General features: G+C 44.2%; 1 protein-coding gene across 4 annotated transcripts in view; it reads right to left on the bottom strand.

The window, feature by feature from the left end:
- Positions 1-20,003, bottom strand: part of RALGAPA1 (Ral GTPase activating protein catalytic subunit alpha 1) — a 194,394-nt gene that overhangs the window by 105,034 nt on the left and 69,357 nt on the right. For 3 of the 4 annotated variants that reach the window (XM_083167784.1, XM_083167785.1, XM_083167786.1), the window contains exon 17: positions 13,540-13,710. In XM_083167784.1, the coding sequence (XP_083023910.1) occupies positions 13,540-13,710 (171 nt within the window). Of the gene's footprint in view, positions 1-12,402; positions 13,711-18,014; positions 18,156-20,003 lie in introns of all 4 variants that reach the window. The other variant, XM_083167787.1, reaches the window with a different exon arrangement.

Raw genomic sequence — 20,003 nt, 5'->3', positions numbered from 1 at the left:
TTGGGAGACTCGGAATGGGGGCGGGCAGGGGGCGCTAGCAGGGGAACGTCCAGGGCTTTATGGGCGCCCCCTGGGAATGCAGGCGTGATGATATCTGCTCGGGGCAGGCGGCTGACATCACATGAAGTCAGTGCCTATCTGAAAAGTAAGAGTTGACTTAGATTTCAGACTGAAGGCTGCAGAAATCAATTAATGGTCAGCGAACAGCACAGTGGACAAGTCTGAATCAGGCCCAAAGTTTCTAGAACTTCATCAAAAATGATTCCATTAAGTAAATTGTGCTTACCGGTCATCCTATGGGCCATAAATAATTTGGTATCCGGACTCGTGATAGATTGACTCTAGGTCAACAGTCATAGGGTCCACCACTATTGGTCGATGGGTCAAAAGATCGACAGGGTGAAAAGTTGAACAGGGTCAAAAGGTTGACATGTGAAAGGTGGACCTGAGTTTTTTACAAAATGATGACCCGACATGTGCCGACAGGGGGTATTTCATACCCTACCATCCACTACGGTGTGGAGGGAGAATACAATAGTGTGCCAAGCACAGCGAGGCACCGAGCCCGAAGCAGGGCAAGCGCAGTGAGCCCTGCGGGGGGACACGGTACACTTAGACAGCGTCCATGCCGACCTATGTCAACATAGACACCCCAAAAAACTAAAACGCATCTCGACCTTTTCACCCTGTCAACCTTTTGAATGTTGACCTTTTGACTGTCATCCAATAGTGGCTGACCATATGACTGTAGACATTGTAGATCTAATATATCATAACCAAATAATTTGACCAACACGTCAAGTTTAGGAACCACTAGTGTACACAGTGAAGGCAACTATTGGTACTTGTGTAGTTTCACGGCGCCACCGCGCGCACAGTGAAACTTTGAAACTTGCCAGCTTGCCAGACTCTGTGTTTACTGTGCGCGTGCCGCTCTAGCTGTTCTCAGCGCAGCTCGTGGCTGCTTTCCTTATGTAAGCTACGTTATCAGCGTAGCGCTGGGCAGCAGCAGTGCATCCAGCGCTGACAGGTCACTGTGGTACTTATACTTCCACAGTGAAATAGGCAGTCCTGCGCACCGCTGACAACCCGGCAATTTAGACTCCTCCGGCTATTTAGAAGTCTAGATTTAGACGTCTAAATCCAGACTCCCTGCAAACCGCTAAGATGGGGGCATCTAAATTTAGACGGTAAAGCGTCTAAATTTAGTAGGGTCTAGGGGTACACTATTAAACCTGTTCACAATGACACTAGTCGACGTAACAGCTGTCGACCTTGTTAATTCCACTATCCACGCCAACCCGAAGCGTGGCGAGCGCAGCGAGCCCGCGAGGGGCGGCGGTACGCGTCCTACGACCTTTTCATACCCCCACTATCCACGTCGGCGTGGAGTTAATTTTATAAAGTGTGGCGAGCGCAGCGAGCCCAAAGCGTGGCGAGTGAAGCGAGCCCCGCGAGGGGACGCGGATACCTGTGAAGCCCGCGAGGGGACGCGGATACCTGTGAAGCCCGCGAGGGGACGCGGATACCTGTGAAGGTATCCGCTTCCGCTCGCCACGCCTCGGCGCCGTGAAACTACACAAGTACCCAACTATTTTTGTAGGTTGATGTAGTATTCTACAGGTGCCAAGTCTACCCGTAAATATACTACAAAATAAATGGCCACAGAAGAAATAAATTAGGGCACCACGCATGAAATATCACATCCATATCACCTAACTCATGAGAATTGCACATTATAGCTCAATAAGCTTACAATCGAATGCCCAAATCAAATAAACTACTTTATATTTTCAGTTTGGTAGTATGTAAACAAGAGCATATGATCATTAGGTTCTACAGAAGATGATAAATCCAAGAAATTACATATATTACAATGCATATTGTAAAGCAACACTTGTTTATACAATTGTGCATAAGTTCATACAACTAAAATAAACTAATTAATACAGCTTTAAGCATTTGGTATTCATGGGGCATGTAATTATGATCCAGACACATATTACACTGTAATGACAATTTCACAAAATAAACCATTCATTTTGTATCAGGTTTTTCTTTTCTTACTTCAATACAGCTGCAGAGAACACCCAGCTAATAGAATAATCAAAACATACATTGTTTTCGTACTCACTGTTTCATCCTTTCCTGATTCGTAGGTGGACACTGGAGACATTGGTACATAACTGTGGTACAAATAAATCTGGGGAATTCTAGAACAGGCTTTTACCCTCTTTAAACTTCACCAACTGTTATTTAAGTTAATTTTAAACCTATAGCATAAGGACAGAGGTAAGGAAGATAAAAGGAGAGGAAAAGAACAGGGATCTAACATGTAGAGCAAACCTAAAACTGGATACACACTATAAGATTATCTTTCCAATCTGACTGATTGGAATGAACAGCTAGCTGGTCATTTCTGGGAGCAAATAACAATTTACTGTTTTCTCCCAAACATGGAAAAACGACAAAAATTGTCACTCAGACAAATTGGTTAAAAATTTTTGATTTAACCAATTTCTGCAAATGTTTTTATCCATTTTTTTCAGCATTTGAGAGCAAATGGTTGAGTGTCATTTGTTCCCAGATATTACCAGATTTTCGGTCCAAAATATCATTTTATAGTGTGTATCCAGTTTAGGACCACCACTGGGAATTGCCTGGAGCATTAGTTAAGTAGGGTGTCTGGGTTTCCAGATGGAAAGAGAGAAAGGAATTTAACAGTTAAGTACAAAACCCCTTATGGAGACACTGCAGACTCCGCAGATGTCCCAAAGCTGCCCCTAAGGGCACTCTTGTGTTGTGCGTAAAACAGTTTGCCCATAACTGCCATCTCTTAAAGGTGTCAAAGCAATAGAATCTTACAAAAGTAAGCAAATCAAGATTCACAGACTTTAATGGTTTAAAGTGAGGAAGCAGCAAAGTCTTAAGAACTTGATATAAATCCCCAAAAGACTACAGAGGGAATGAAGGGAGGGTGAATATAAATCCCCTGTAAGAAGGAGGGAAAACCTGGAATTGCTGCAATCTTTCTCTGAAAAGACTTAGTGCTGGGAACATAGTCACAGACCTATTATTAATCCAGTCTGAAGAAATAAAAAAGAAACGAAAAGGTATGAAACATTTCTTTTCACACACATAGAGGGGGAAATTTACTAAAGGAAATTTGTAAAAAATAGGTTTATTTGTATCCAGAAATACACTTATTTTTGACATTTACCATCCCAAAAATACGGCAATTCGTATTCGTATTGATAGCACATCAATACGACTACGAATTGCCGTATTTTTGGGATGGTAAATGTCAAAAATAAGTGTATTTCTGGATACAAATACACCTATTTTTTTTTACAAATTTCCTTTAGTAAATTTCCCCCAGAATAGCAAGTTTTCCAGACCCTATGATATATTCTGGCTTATACTGGTTTAAGAACTTTTAACGTTGACTGGACATTGCCATCTGTTAAACCTTTCCACTATCAGAATAGCTACTTCAAAGGGGACCCATGTTCAGGCCTAGCAAGGTCGAGACCTGTGTTGGAATGGATCAGGAGTGTAAAGATATCTGGTCTGACTAGTAGATGCAAAGGATGACAGTGTTCCAAGACCCGTGAGGTCAATCTGGGGCAAGAACATTACCTTGGACTTCAGAATCTGCAGGAGCATTGCTATTGGTGGATATAGATAAGAGAGTCCATGGAACGTCATGGCAGCTACAGGAAACATTTCCAGATGTCTATGAGCTGTACCTCTATGCCTTGAGGATCTGCCTGTAAGTCATAATGTTGATTTCCTGCTGACTCCATATATCCACTAATTGATGATTTAAGATATGTCAAAGCTGTTGTGTCGTCTGATCCTCAAGGTGGGACTGGGCCTCGGTGAGAGCCAAAAACACTGCTTGATCCCCAGGATACTGATGAGAGTGCTGCCTACTGTACTTCCATAAAACCCTGAGCTAAGTATTATAGCTCCCCACTGGTACCTGCAGTGAGAAGAGTCCAATTCCATATGTTGAATGAATGACCACTTTGGAGATGGCTGGATTGTAACCAGAGAGGCAATGAGTTCACCATGGCAGTTGCGGTGATCAGATGTGAACAGGACTTTTGTTTAATTTTACTAGAAGTTCCAACTGAAATATCCATGAAATAAAATAAGCAAATTCCAATACTTAGAAGGTGGACACCAGTGTGCCCAAAAATTTCATAAGAAAGTAGATTGAGGGCAGATCTCCATTTCAGCAGATATCAGACTAAACTTTGTAAGGAGCAGACTTTTTGAAAACTGTTCCATAATTGCACTCCTAAATAGATCATCATCTGTACAGGGCTCAGACTGGAGTGATCCAATACATTTCAGTATTTTAATCATAAGGTAACATAAGAAAACAAGTTTTTGGGAGTCTGCTTTGACCACCAGATCTAGATAAGGAACCACCTTAAACTCATGGATCCTTAGAAAGGCAATGAATATTTTTGAGGCCAAAATGTAGAGCCAGGAATTGAAAATGCTCTGACTTGTTTATAAACTAGATTTGATATTCCTGCTAGGTAAGTAGGTGCCTCTGATTTTTTTTTTGTAGAACCCATGATTTCCTCTTGTTCCACTGAGTGTACAATGGATCTGAGGGACTCAATTTTGAACATATATGAAGATATGAATTTAGGGATCTGATGCTAAAAATAGAACAATATGAGCGGTCTTGTTTGAATAAAAAACGGAAACTCTTTGGTCCATAGGGACAGGTTGATATTAACCTTAAGGTTAATAGGGACGGAATTCAATCTCTCAGGGCTGTGCATTTTTCATTGTAAAGAATCACTTTGGTGGAAGGTATAAGAGTCCTAGAGTGTAACCATGAGTTACTGTACCTCTTACCTAAGAATCAACACCTGGCCCTGTATTGGAGAAGACCGGCCTCTGGATGATGACGTATTTCCATGAGTAGACATCTGGGTCCTAGGCTTTCCTAAGAGGTGAAGGAATTGAAAGGAAGAACCCTATGCTTAGGCACAGCTGATGGTAGAAAGGTGATATACCCATCACAGGCCTGTTTTTATTGTCACATTGCCAGTACTTAAACCAAAAGGAACGTCCAGCAGTAACTGCAGCTGCAGAAGTGCGGATTTATTTTAAAATTGTGTCAACTGCAGTCGCGTTGTAGGGATACGCGAGTTTTCAAGATCACTCAAATTTATTACAAATCAGGTTTCACTGAATCGTGTGCTCCAGTGGTGAATGCAATCATGTTTAATAGCGTGACTGTTCGGTTGTCTTTGTGCCTGAATTGTATAGTCCGGTCTGCAAGCAGCATGTTTTGTTCAGCAGCAAAAAAATGTAGTAGCCGGCTCCTATGGTCGCTTGAAAAAAGTTTAGTGATACGTTAGGGGGTATAGCGGGGGAGGTGTCTGTGCTGACAGACGTGCCAAACTCCTCTTGCCACCATCTACTGTAAGCCCATTGTCTCCAGTGTCCCCCATAGGAAGAAGAGAGAAAAATGCTTATAAAGCAAACCGGTTCCATTCTCTTTTAGTATTATTTTATTACTTAAATCAACACTTAAAGCTGCACTATCTATCTCCTGAGAAAAATATTTATTTCACTAATGTGTCCCTTTCCCTAGCAGGAGGCCCAATGGCAGTTATTATTTACCAGGATACTGATGATGCAGTCATTCTTGTGACTAGAAAGAGGACCAATCACAAGCCTCAATCTCTCTTGACCATTGCTTGTGATTTGTTGCCCCACACACCCTAATCCACTGTACAGACAAGGCTATAATAGGGACAAAGAAGACCTGGAGAAAACACCTGAATGGAGCAGCATAGAGGGATTTTACCAGCTTTTAGCAAGTAGAAGTAAAGTTTTAAATATGTTAAATAAATCAGATAAAAACATTCTTGTTTGCTTGTTTTTACTGTAACAGTATTGTTCACACTTTCTACTAGATTGTTTATAAGAGAATAATTAACACTACGTGCTTATATAAACCTTATACATAAAAATATAGAAAAATAAAGAGTTTGGTAGAGGTACATTTGATTGAAACAATCATGGGTAAAAGTTACCAACTCTACCATACCAACAATGGGTGCCGGACGGATTCCCGACAGTCGGGATCCCGACATTCATTAACACGACGTCGGGATCTCGACTGTCAAAACGCAGACAGCTGGGTGCCCGATGGCCACCCGCTATTTTCCCTCGTGGGGGTCCATGACCCCCATAGAGGGAGAATAGAATAGGTGGCTCGCTTAGCGAGCCACCATGCCCGCAGCATGGCGAGCGCAGCGAGCCCGCAAAGGGCTTTTTTTGCGCTCGCCATGCTGTCTGACTTCGGCCAGTCGGGATCCCGACGTCGGAATAATGACTGTCGGGATCCCGACTGTCGGAGTCCCATACCACACCCACCAACAATACATAAGTCTAGTCCTAGGAGTAAACCATGCATGGCTGTATCAGCACATTATTAAATAGAACATGCTGATTAAACAGAATAAATAATGGTCATTGATCTTTAGCCAAATACTGTAATTTGCCCCAGCTACTTGTATGTTCGGATTTCTACTAAGATCCCTTCATAGTAATCAATTATTGCCCCAACTTTAGATTTGGTAAAAGGACATTAAACCCCAGAGTTTAAAAAACAGCCCTTTGTTGTGCAATAGTTCATAGAACAAGGGTCAGAAATACAAATAATATAAATAAAACTCAGCCCACAAACCCTGCACCACACCTCCAGTCCCTATCTGCTCCTACCTCCAAATCTGTCTTCACAGCCCCCCTCTATCCATATCCAACAAGTTTGAAATATTTCATTTTATAATTTAGCACAAAAAGGAGTAATTTGGTTTGAGTGGCCTCTAGTGGTCAGTGGTGGTACTTTACCTCATAGGAGGTGAGGAGTAGTATATATATATATATATATATATATATATATATATATATATATATATATATATATATATATATATATGCTTAAAAAAAAAAAAAACACTGAGTCAGTTCAAGGTCCAACGTTTCAGTGTTTCTACCTTTATCAAGAACATGTTCTTGATAAAGGTGGAAACACCGAAACGTTGGACCTTGAACTGACTCATTAGTCGTTTTTTGAAGTGAAAGTCCCATAAGCGCCACCCACATTACACTGCTGCATACAGGGTTGCTCCCGCACCAGGGTCATACAATGATCAGTAATATCTATATCTTAAGACTGTACTCCCAGATACCAGCATTCCCACAGAGACACACAAACTCTGTTACAAGAAGGAACACTGAAAGCAGATGTTAGCAGACACTAGTAGTTAATGTCGCTTCAGTGTGTGCCTGTAGTATGTGTGATGACAACAATATTGCACGGTTAATGTTAGCACTTTTTATGTAATTTTGAATGACTGTAACGGATGACCTACCAGGGAATTGATCAAAACTTCAAAAACTACAAAACCAATAAGTTAATGTTTAAATCCTGTAAGACTAATACTCTGGTTGACAGGCACATGTTCAAAAGGGCCAATTGGTTGACATGGAAAAAGTAGACACCTAAAGCCAAATCCCTGGATATGTGTATATTTTTATTTTGGGGGGGGGGGGGGGGGGGGGGGGGTATTTCGGGGCACAGGTTCGTAGTCCACGTGGATGGTACAGTAAAAAAAAACTAAATTTAAAAATGAAAAGTCCAAACTATGGCCCTCCAGCTGTTTTGAAGCTACAAGTCCCATCATGCCTTGCCACAGTTTTCTATTAGGAAATGCTAAAACTATGGCAAGGCATGCTGGGATGTGTAGTTTCATGACAGCTGGAGGGCCACTGTTTGGCCATGCGAAGTATAGACCATTGTCATGTTAAACCTGTCGACCTCAAGACACTGATCTTTTACATGTTGACCTTGACCATATCTACCTAACGTATGACTATATGGGGTCCACCTATCACCCAGATACCAATACATCATTATAAAGCTGTAAAGTATAATGATGCTACATGAATATAGAAGAAAATCTCCCCAACAATAATTTTGGAAACAGCTTTAATTTAAAGAGAACACAGACATGTTCATATTGCTTCCTATAGGTACCCAGTGCTACCCGATGTGGCCGTGTTGGACAGATGTGGACATTTGGCACTTGGGTGAACTTGGCCAACAGTGGACATCTGCTGACCAGATCTTTGGATATGCCTGAAATGGATTCAAGCTGTGAAGTGCTTTTCACAATGAAGTCATCTTTGCAAGCGGCATAATTAGTTCTCGAATCAGTGCACCAATAAGGTTTGGGTTCTGAAGAATTTTACTTGCAAATATATAACTTTGGAGATTCACATGATATTTTGGAGTGAATTTACTAAGATGGGAGTTCTATTGAAGAGGTGATGTCTATTTATCTTCTAGAACAGTGCTTCTCAACCTTGGACCCCCCAACAGTTCACCTATTCCAGGTTACCACACAGAACAACAAGTAATAAGCTCCACCTGTGGATCTTTTAAAATGTGTCAGTGAATAATGAGTACACCTGTAAGGTGACCTGGAAAACGTGAACTGTTGGGGGGGTCCTGAGGACCGAGGTTGAAAACCACTGTTTTAGAAGGCGCAAAATAAATAGAATCTTAATGGTTGCCATGAGCAACATCCCATCTTCTATAGAACTCCCAAGGGTCTCTAAAAAATTATCTCTCTAATGGGCAAAACCATGTTGCACTGCATGCGGGGCAAATGTAACGTGGGCAGATAGAGTTAAGCTGGGTACACCCTGGTAGATGTATCTGCAGATATATCTACAGACAGATCTGGCAGTGTATTCTCCATACACACTGCCTGATACATCGAGACTGACTTCAAAACTAGGCAGCCGCCCATGGAGCTATCAATCACTGGCGGCTCCCACAGCAGGGGTATGGGTGGTCGGCGGATCGCCCGTACACACAGAATGATGTCCGAATATATTGCAAAAAATCTGTGATTGAGGACGTTCACAGATATATCGCTCGTACACACTGGTTGATGGTGCATCGATGTATTGGCTGATCAATCGAATGTCTGATTTATCGGCCAGTGTGTATGCAAATTTAGATTCTGGTTAGGAGTGTTCAAACTGAAATCTAATACCCCTTTTACACCCAAATCCCGGAGCCGATCTGGTATTTGGAACACGGTTCCAAGCCAGGTCGGATCTGGGATTTGCACCATTTCCACTGCAGTGCCGGCCCGCAGTGTAAACAAGAGCAGCACTTGGAGATGACATCATCTTATTAATGCCCAGCGAGGCAGAGAGGGAAAAGAACCTCTTGGTGGGAGCTCCCTTGCATAACAGAAAATTGTTGTTAGTTATAACGGCTATTAATATATCACTTTTTTATTGGATATGCTTTAAAATAAATTGTGAATTTTCCTTGTGCAGATAAAGTGAAAAAATGCTGCAAAGATATATAGGCAATCAAAGGGGGATGTGCCTATAATACAGGCCTATTGGAGGTGGTTTTGTGAGAAAAACTTCTTTTTCCTCTCTGACTCCCTCGGCATTAACAATTCCATTATTTATGTCAGGTGTACACCACTGACAGTCAACTACAAAGGTACCCATAAGAAATCCCATTATAGGAGTATCACACGACATATTTACCTTAAATTTAGGTCAATGTCAGTTATCACAGAAACAACAAATTATAAATTTTTTACCTAATCAGTGCGGTATCACTGGAAAAAAAAACCTATCCCCCCCCTTCCCCCACAAACTAATGCAGATGACATCATCTCCAAGCGCTGGAACCGGCGATAGTCACGCTGGGGGCAAGCCGATCACCAAGGTAAGCTGCTGGGCTGCCCCCAGCCCCCGTCCGTGAGGTGAATGGATGCCGCAAACATCCTCCCTGCCTCCACTGCTGTCTACAGAGTACAGCACACAGCAGCGGAGGCTGTGTACGCCCCCCGCCCAACCGCCATGTTCATCGCAGGACGCTGCGGTCCGGAGGTTGGGGTTCCCCATTGCTATAAACAGGAGTCAGATGACCCGGCGTACCCCTTGCACTGCCCTCTACCCAGGTCCTGCCCGTATTCTACCCTGGTCAGGACCTGGGTAGAAGTCCCATGTAAAAGGGACACGGGTTAACCCCTTTTACACCGCAGCTGACCCAGGTCCATGAGGGAAAAATCCGGGTTTTTGCGGCAGTGTAAAAGGGGTAGTTATTGCAGTGCAAAAACAAAGCAGCCAGTATTTACCCTGCACAGAAACAACCCCCCCCCAAATCTAACTCTCCCTGCACATGTTACATTTGCCCCACCTGCTGTGCAGCATGGTTTGGCCCGTTAGAGAAAGATTTTGCTTTTGAGATCATTAATGAATAACCCACACTGTGACAAAAATGTCTCTTTCCACTACATGCCTGAGACAGCGCCACCTAGTTTCATGGTAATCTTTAGCCTTTTAGTAAATGTCAAGCTCCTCTAGTTGCTAAGGTAATACAGAGTGGCCACGTGGTAAGAGAATTGCACTAGGTCACCAAAGGGAGTTATTGTGTCACATCAACTGAAGCCGATTAACTAAATAAAGAGATTGATTACACACACAAATTCATCTTGTGATTGCAGTAATCTATTTCAAAGGGCGATGTTCTATTAAACTGCACTGAGCCGCGATAAGTCATGCTGAATTACTACACTTTGTTATAATGAAACCTTTTAATTTCACTTCATCAAATGGTTCTAAAGAATGTGTGTGCTCCAGGTATGGGCATTGTCTTGGTAAGTATCATTGTACTCTATAGTCTATGACTGTGCAGGTCAAGGATGAGTGTGCTGAGGGATGGGCTGCAGAATGTAACGGTCCTGCTGTATCTCTATGTGTTATAGCGAAACACACGTGACATAAAAGACATCATTACACAAAGCACTTAACAAGAGCACATATGACATGTGAGGAAACAACGTTGCCGTGGCTCAAATGTGTCACTAGGACTTGATCACATATCACGGGGTGACGGCTTTTTGCAGGCTGTGCTGGTCACCGCAGGGATCACTTGCAGAATGTATTAAGGACGGAGCAGACCTCAATCCCTATACAAGCGCACCTACTGCATGCACGTACTAATGGGGTGATTCAGGCTCGGTAAGCAGCATCAAATGATTTTTCACACGCTGGCAGATAAAAGTCTGACTTTTATCTGGGCCGGAGATGGCCGAACAGGGGGCGGGGCTGATGTCATGTGATGTGTCATGTGGTTTTCTGGGTGCACCCAATGTTTTTGTGGGAACGTCCCCATGTGCCAGCCCCCCTCCGAACGCCTTGGCAACTAGGATAATCAACAAAGGCGTTCATACGCGCCCCTGATATGCGTATATTTGCCTAATCGCATGCGAAGATCCAACCTGAATCAGGCCCTAATGACGTATTGTGCTTCAATGTCTGGTGCAGCCTGAGCAGAGTAGAAGTATCCCAACGACGGCCTTGGTCTCAGTGCATGGTGAACTGCACTATCTGCAAAGGGCACGTCAGTGCTGATAGGTGGGAAGCCCACATAGCGGTTAATAACAACAACAACAACAACAACAACATGAATCCCCATTCATTCTGTATTCCATCAGTAGTTACAAGTGACAAAACAAATGGGTGTGGGTCATAGGGTCGTCAGTAAAAAAAAAAAAAAAGGTGACAGTCATTAGGCTGACCACTTTTGGTTAACAGGCCAAAGGTCGAGACACAAGGATACGGTCGGCGTGAAAAAATTTGCTGTGCTTTTTGGTGTCTGTCGGGAATTGTCAACATGGACACCGTATAAGTATACCGTTTCGCCCCCCAATCTTCGGGTACGGTGCCATGCTGTGCTTGACACACTATTATACTCCCCCTCCATGTCCACTGGGATGGTAAGGTACGAAGAAGTCCTTGTAATTAAAAAAAACGTGAAAAACTCATGTTGATCTTTTTGTCTGTCGACCTAATGCATGTCAACCTTGTGACCTAATGACGGTCGACTATTTTTTTTTTTTTTACTGTCGACCATACAAACACATCCCAAACAAATAACTTCAGGACGAAACAAAAACAATGAAAGAAAGAAAAATCTAAATTTATCCCCGTAATCCCTGGCCAGAAGAGAACACAATAGCCAAGATATAGCAGCACTCACCTCGCTGGGAGGTGTATTAGAATAGAAAGCAGAGTTGCCGAAACAAGGTAGGAGTTACAACACTTTTGGAAAGGTTACATCAGCCACAAGGGAGCAACATGCAAAGATCCCAGAGAGGGTGTCAACGAGGCATGGGTGAGGTATAAGCGGCAAGTCATCCCAAAAGAAGCTCCTGATTGCTGGCAGCTGGGGTTTTTTTCGTCTGCAATACAAAGCCAAACGGGTGTTGCATCTCTGCGTGCGCTCTGGGAAAAGTTCCCAGGGCTGAAGGGTCTCACCTGCTGCCTTCCTTCCAAAATAGCCCATAACATGACCGTACAGGTCCCTCAGTGGAGCCTCAGCTGACGTCCTTTGCTGCTTCTGCAGGGACACACTGGCCTTGGGTTTTGAGAGAGCATGAACAACAGTTTTATAGACGCCTCCTAAAGACGCATGAGATGGGGCTCTCTCTTGGCTGCTAGACCTTGGCCTTATGCGGCCCGTTTCCTTCTGCACATGTACGGGAGGATAGGGTACCTCAATTTGGTCAATGCCTGACTGGCTAACTCCTGATGCCACCCTCACTGCACCCAGGGCAGCATATGCCATGGGCTTTCCTGGATCTACAACAATGGAGGAGTTGGAACTCAAGCCACTTAACTTCCGCAGCCTGGCTTTCCAAGGGGCATCTTTGTTCTCCATGGAATTGTAGAAAAGCACAGCTTCGGTAGATGGGCGGAAGGTGACCTGGACACTGCTGCGTTTCCGTCGCATTACTTTGGCCTTGTGAGTCACAGACTCGCACAGGTTCTTTATGTTGGCACCATGTTCACTGGCAGATGAGTGGTGAGAAGAAGGTATCTCAGGAGGTTCATCTTCCTCGGCTGCTTGCTGTCTACATAGACCTCGTTTTGGGTCACCTTGCTGCAGGCCAGGTCTATCATTTTCAATGACCTCCCCATCAACCTGAATCCTCACATGGACATCCCTTGATCTACCAGCCACTCTTAGACCCCCAGCTTTCCTAGTCCCATGCCCCTCTATACCTAAACTACTGTCAGTATGTTGTGTTTGGGAATGTGCGTGATGGGGACCTTCTAATGACACTGAACGAACCTCTCCTTTAACACAAAAGTTCTCCTCAACATGCCCTGAGTTATGATCCACCAAAGCAGACCCTACCTTGTTTGTTTCCACTCCCTCCCCTTGCATCTCTTGCTCCTTAAAATATGCTCTTAAACAGGGCAATATGTCTCCACCCTCCAACCAGCCCTGCTCAATTTCTGCATCTGTCAATCCAGCTGAGCCAGCCAAATGGCAAAGGTGATCATATATACTGCCATCTGCCTGCGTTAGGGAGGCTTCCTGACCGTGTGTGTTAGCACAAGGGGGGTCCGCGGTCTGAGGGGAGGGACTGTCAGCAACAGGCAATGCACCTTTGATTCGCTCAGCCGTAACAGGCCCCAGGATGTCAGATGTACTGCTACTGCGCGGTAATGCAGAGGCTTCCTCGTTAACTGCTCCAAATGTCTCAGTAGGTGTTTCCTCGCTCTGCGAATAATGCCTTACCCGGGTAATACGAGGATGCACAGGGGCATCGTCCATTTCTGTCAGACAGGAGAGAGCACAAAGGAAACAAATAAATATATATATATATATATACAGTAGGTTAATTGACAAAAGCAACAGATTTAAAATGAACAGAATCAAAAGATTAGAACATTACCAATGTCATCCCATAAACCCTTGCAGCTGTGTAGAAAGAAGTCAACTAGTCCAAGACTTTGGCCAACTAGGAGGAAAAATCCAAGTGATCTAGATATGTACTTCAAACACAGAGATGGGGAACCTTTAGCCCTCCGGCTGTTGTTAAACTGCACATCCCAGCATGCCCTGCATGACCAAATAGCAAAACTGTTGCAGGGCATGCTGGGATGTGTAGTTCAAAGGTTCCCCATCCCTGTTCTGAAGTGGCATACTAGAGAAAAGCAGGCTGCAGATGTGTCCTCATACATCTATTCCCATTTTTGGATGCCATATGGTGCGAGGCGCCTGACAATTTAAATGCTCCGCCATAAGTAGCGATTCCAATTTTTACTTCTTAAATTTCTAATAGTATACTGTGTTTAGGATTAGTATTTTGTAAGGCAAAGATATTGTTATAAAGTAACAGGCTACTGGCCCCGTGCACAGTTACGCTTTCCCCGCCACATTACACTCATTCCTTTGTAACAAAATATGCTACACATAAGCACAGTAGTTAGTACACTGGGGGTTATTCAGAATTGATCGCTGGGTTGCTAATTTGCAGAGCCATGCGTTTCTCTGACATTCCCAGAAAACTGTTTCCTGTCAATCAACTTACAGCCAGCGATTAAAAACGACGCTGGATTTTATTGCAGGATTGCCTTGCACATGTGTACTGCAAGTTGTGCGCAGGCGCAATCAATCATCACCTGACCTGCAAATTTGCAACTCTGCTATTAGGTCTGAATAATCCTCACTGTTAGACACTTAGAGAAGTACGCAAACCCATTGCTAATGTACATCTCCGATGTTTTTAAATCTGTCGATTGATTATCTGCGAATTTACAGTCATGCGATCAGGTCTGAATAACCCCAACTGTTATCTACTTAGGGCATATCTCAGAGATGCACACAAATCCTGCTGCTAAAGGTATATCTCCAATGTTTTTTTAATCTGTGTGCATGCGCGGCAGCTGGACCGCACATTTATTATTTATTACCAGTTATTTATATAGCGCACACATATTCCGCAGCGCTGTACAGAGAATATTTGAACACTCACATCAGTCCCTGCCCCAGTGGAGCTTACAGTCTATATTCCTTACCACATGTACACGCACACAGACATTCTAGGGTTACTTTTTGTTGGGACCCAATTAACCTACCAGTATATTTTTGCATTGTGGGAGGAGGAAACCGGAGCACCCAGAGGAAACACTTCGAAGCGGATTAAGACACAATACACAGAAAAAATACGCAATCTGGTCCTACAATGTGCAATACTGTACGATCTCGGTCTTGGGATTTTGTTAACCAGATGAAATGGCTTTTCCTAAATATTGCACCATAATTCACCAATAGTGTACTAAGATTATGAATAGAATAGCGATTTAAGCGACATGTCTCTGCTAAAGTGCGTCGTGCCAAATGGAGCTATAAGGGGCAATGAGAGTGTAGGTGTATGCAGCCACATCTGTGTATAGCGACTTCTTTCTATACAGAACGTTCACACTGCCCACACCCATGAACGTACGAGGTAACAATGCGGGGATGCCTTGTCGTTAGTATATAGACGGATATAAAGGTTAGCATGCACAGGGAGGCAGGGGAGCCAAAGCGAACGCAAACGCTCTTTTCTTATGACAAACACAGGTGTTACCATTTACAGCGTATCAGGATTTTATATACATCAAATAGACAAATTCCATTGTATTAGCGGTTTAATAAGCACAACTATATCAGTGATTCTAGCCATGGTATTTAACTCATGTGCTGTAGTAATTATTCCTTAAAAAAAAAAACATCTACTCTAATCCCCCCCCCCCCCCACACACACACACACGCGCGCACACACACGCACACACCTGCTCCCTTCCTCACTCATATCCTCAATCTGTCTCTGTCTCCGGGTACCATATCCTCCTCCCGGAAGCATGCCCTTGTCATGCATTTTATTAAAGACCTGACCCAGACTCTCTCATCCTCTTTGCCTCCAAGATCATTGACTTGCTTGTCTATAGACAACTTACCACCTCCCTCCTTGGTCCACTTCACTCTAGTTTTTCCTCCCTCTGCTCCCCCCAAAAAAGACCCATAGTAAGGTCTCATTATCTTCCTACAAAATCCAGGGTAAGTTCTACTTATTCTTCTGGACATCGCTGCAGCCTCTGAAATTGTGGACCAGCCTCTCCTCCTCTCTGCAGTCTTTCTTTCTCCATTATACTGTAATTTTCGTGGTTGCTATCCTCACTACCCCGCTTTCTCCCTCTACCTGGTTCTCCAAGGGACTATTCTTGGCACCTTCTTGTCTCCCGCTACACTTCTTCACTTGGAAATCTCATCAGCTCCTTATGCCTCCAGTACCATCGCTACGCTGAGAACACCTAAATTTAACCTCTCCTCTACTCTACATAGCCCTCCCCTTCCATCCACTCTCCTCTCCTGTTAGGACATCTCCTCCTGGATGTCTCAACGCTCTCACAAACTCATTTTTCTGATTATGTAGTTAATAATAACAATAATAATAACAACAACTACAGATTGTTTAAATGAGCAGAAAAAGGAGTAGGAGCGTAAAACTAAAAGCGTGCTGCCATCTAGTGGTGGAACTTGCATTCATCAGGTAGCCGAATTTCCAAAAAGTTTCTAATAAGTTTGACAAGTCTTTCAAAAATTACACCCAAATCTGAATGAGGTCTTATAGGTGCATGAGTGTTGCTGGCATTGAAACTTTGGCAGAAATATAGTAACCTGCACTTCAATGTACAGTATAATTTTTAAGCTATTCGTTTTAGTAATGGCCAAATTACTAGACATGGTTCCAACGGGTGAGAAAGACTAAGGGGGTTATTCAATCTGTGTAGATATTTCCCAACAGTGGAAATATCAGCACTCACCTATTCAATTCTGCCATTAACGACAGCATTGAAGGGTGTTGGATCCGAAAGTCGGATCTGTTTTGTCGGAAACGGCTGCGGATTGTCGAATTCATGGCCGTTTTTTTGAATTCTGGAAGTTTAAAGAAACAAAAACGGGATTTGCGTTACAACAAGAGGGGGTATTCAATTTGGGATTCCGAGTGTCGGAACCCGGGCCAGTTTTGTTTCTTCCGACTGTAAATCAATTGCCGGAATTCAATGTTCTGGCTGTCGAGTGTAGCAAAGTCTGCAAATCGGCGATAATGGCCACGGATTGATGAAAATCGGCTGTGAATTCGACAATAAGTGGACAAAACAGATCCGACTTTTTAAAAAAAAGTCAGATCTGACGCCCTTCAATGCGATCGTTAATTGAATAGGTGAGTGCTGATATTTCCCCTGTCGGGATATATTGACACAAATTGAATACTCCACTAAATTGCATGCTGTATTAGCTATCCTGACTTTAAAAAAAAAAAATGCAACCCTACAAAAAAAAAACCACAGAATAAAAAAACAGCACCCTACATTCTCTAATAGTACAACCTATTATGTATTGAGCTATAGCTATGGAGAGATTAAGAAAAAACATACAAAGGGTCAAATTCAAACAACAGAACATTTTTTAAAATACAGATATCATTATTTTAGACTACAGAGTGAGAATTTATTTGCAGCCATCACACAAAAACCATAAACCTTCAACTCACATTACAAGTGCTAGAATAAAAGGTTAGTATTATCAGTGAGTGACCAAAGCAAGATGCAAACCCAAAACATATACATTAGTGCCTTAACAGCATAAAGCATTTACATCAGACATTCTCAAATATGTTTAAAAAAAATATTTATATTATTAAGAAAGTGTCCATCACAATCCGTTAGGAACACCCAACACCGCAAAAAGCTGTCGTTCAGGCGTCTTAATGCAGCGTAGAACCCTTAAATACATAACAATTTGTAGATAAAAGGTGTAACGCTATATTATGTTTCTTTTAGGAAACGCCCACAACGGGGCATTTAACAACATCCGAACCACAGCTTAACGATCAGGTGAACAGGGAACTTTGAGAATGTCTGAGATTAAGCCGTTAAATATGTTCAAGTAACGTGCACATTGGGAAGGAATAAGCGCGCAGATACCACCCATCTCTATGAGACATAATAGTCTGATGATCATCGGTATTCTGTGCGCTTAGAGGGGCGGCAGACACAGTGGGTGGGAGTGCAGACAGAGGTGCCACTACCTGACAGCTCATCGGAAAGCAGAGTGAGAACAATATCAGGCAGAAGGGGTTTGGAAGGATGGATCAGGACAGGTGCACTTTTAGCGCTGCGGATAGAGGCTGATGGCAGGGCACTGTCCCCAATGGATCGGCTCCTCATGGCTTTAAAAAAAAAAAGAAGACAGAAAGACAGGAGAGATCGGGGAGAAGAGGGAGCGGAGAGGAAAGAGAAGTGAATGATGAGAGTGCAGCAAAACCACAAAAAGCAGAAAGTGAAGTTATGCGAGTGGACAACATGTACTGTACAAGGTTGTGTGCTCAGGAGACACCGAAATGTTGAAGTGTCTATAAAGAGCACAGAGACAAAAAAAGGCAACAACTGGAAAAACAAAGACAAAAATAAAAGAGGAAATATACCACGTACAAGAATATCACATTGAAGCACAACACATAAATGCAGATGCGGTCTGAGTGCAGCTGTGACAGAGTGACGGCCTCATCCTGTGTTCAAACTGAACATCCAAATACCCAACACACAGATCTCTATAAGAAACACCTTTATCATCACCTACAAACAGAACATTGCAATTTACCTGCTTCCAGCAAGGTCTAAAACTGAAGCTATATGTGCGGGTTTTTTATTTTTTTACCGATGTAGAGTTTTTTTATATATTCTCAAGGCGGAGTACAACATTCTAAACATATGAAGGGATAACCAACATGCATTGGGTCACCCGCTGAAGGTTCATAGGCCTTAGGTCGACACCTGCAGGCCCTACAGCTACACCAGCAGAGGTGCGAGGCCGTACAGCTACACCAGCAGAGGTGCGAGGCCCTACAGCTACACCAGCAGAGGCGCGAGGCCGTACAGCTACACCAGCAGAGGCGCGAGGCCGTACAGCTACACCAGCAGAGGTGCAAGGCCGTTCAGCTACACCAGCAGAGGTGCAAGGCCGTTCAGCTACACCAGCAGAGGTGCAAGGCCGTTCAGCTACACCAGCAGAGGTGCAAGGCCGTACAGCTACACCAGCAGAGGTGCAAGGCCGTACAGCTACACCAGCAGAGGTGCGAGGCCGTACAGCTACACCAGCAGAGGTGCGAGGCCGTACAGCTACACCAGCAGAGGTGCAAGGCCCTACAGCTACACCAACAGAGGTGCGAGGCCATACAGCTACACCAGCAGAGGTGCGAGGCCGTACAGCTACACCAGCAGAGGCGCGAGGCCGTACAGCTACACCAGCAGAGGCGCGAGGCCGTACAGCTACACCAGCAGAGGTGCGAGGCCGTACAGCTACACCAGCAGAGGTGCGAGGCCGTACAGCTACACCAGCAGAGGTGCGAGGCCATACAGCTACACCAGCAGAGGTGAGAGGCCATACAGCTACACCAGCAGAGGTACGAGGCCGTACAGCTACACCAGCAGAGGTGCGAGGCCGTACAGCTACACCAGCAGAGGTGCGAGGCCGTACAGCTACACCAGCAGAGGTGCGAGGCCGTACAGCTACACCAGCAGAGGTGCAAGGCCGTACAGCTACACCAGCAGAGGTGCAAGGCCGTACAGCTACACCAGCAGAGGTGCAAGGCCGTACAGCTACACCAGCAGAGGTGCAAGGCCGTACAGTTACACCAGCAGAGGTGCGAGGCCGTACAGTTACACCAGCAGAGGTGCGAAGCCGTACAGCTACACCAGCAGAGGTGCGAGGCCGTACAGCTACACCAGCAGAGGTGCGAGGCCGTACAGTTACACCAGCAGAGGTGCGAGGCCGTACAGTTACACCAGCAGAGGTGCGAAGCCGTACAGCTACACCAGCAGAGGTGAGAGGCCGTACAGCTACATCAGCAGAGGTGCGAGGCCCTACAGCTACACCAGCAGAGGTGCAAGGCCGTACAGCTACACCAGCAGAGGTGCAAGGCCGTACAGCTACACCAGCAGAGGTGCGAGGCCCTACAGCTACACCAGCAGAGGTGCGAGGCCGTACAGCTACGCCAGCAGAGTCGCTTCACTGTGGC

This window comes from Crinia signifera, chromosome 12 (genome assembly GCF_055691185.1).
Source record: "Crinia signifera chromosome 12, ASM5569118v1, whole genome shotgun sequence".
In the NCBI taxonomy this organism is placed as follows: domain Eukaryota; kingdom Metazoa; phylum Chordata; class Amphibia; order Anura; family Myobatrachidae; genus Crinia; species Crinia signifera.
This window is presented reverse-complemented; position numbering and strand designations above follow the sequence as displayed.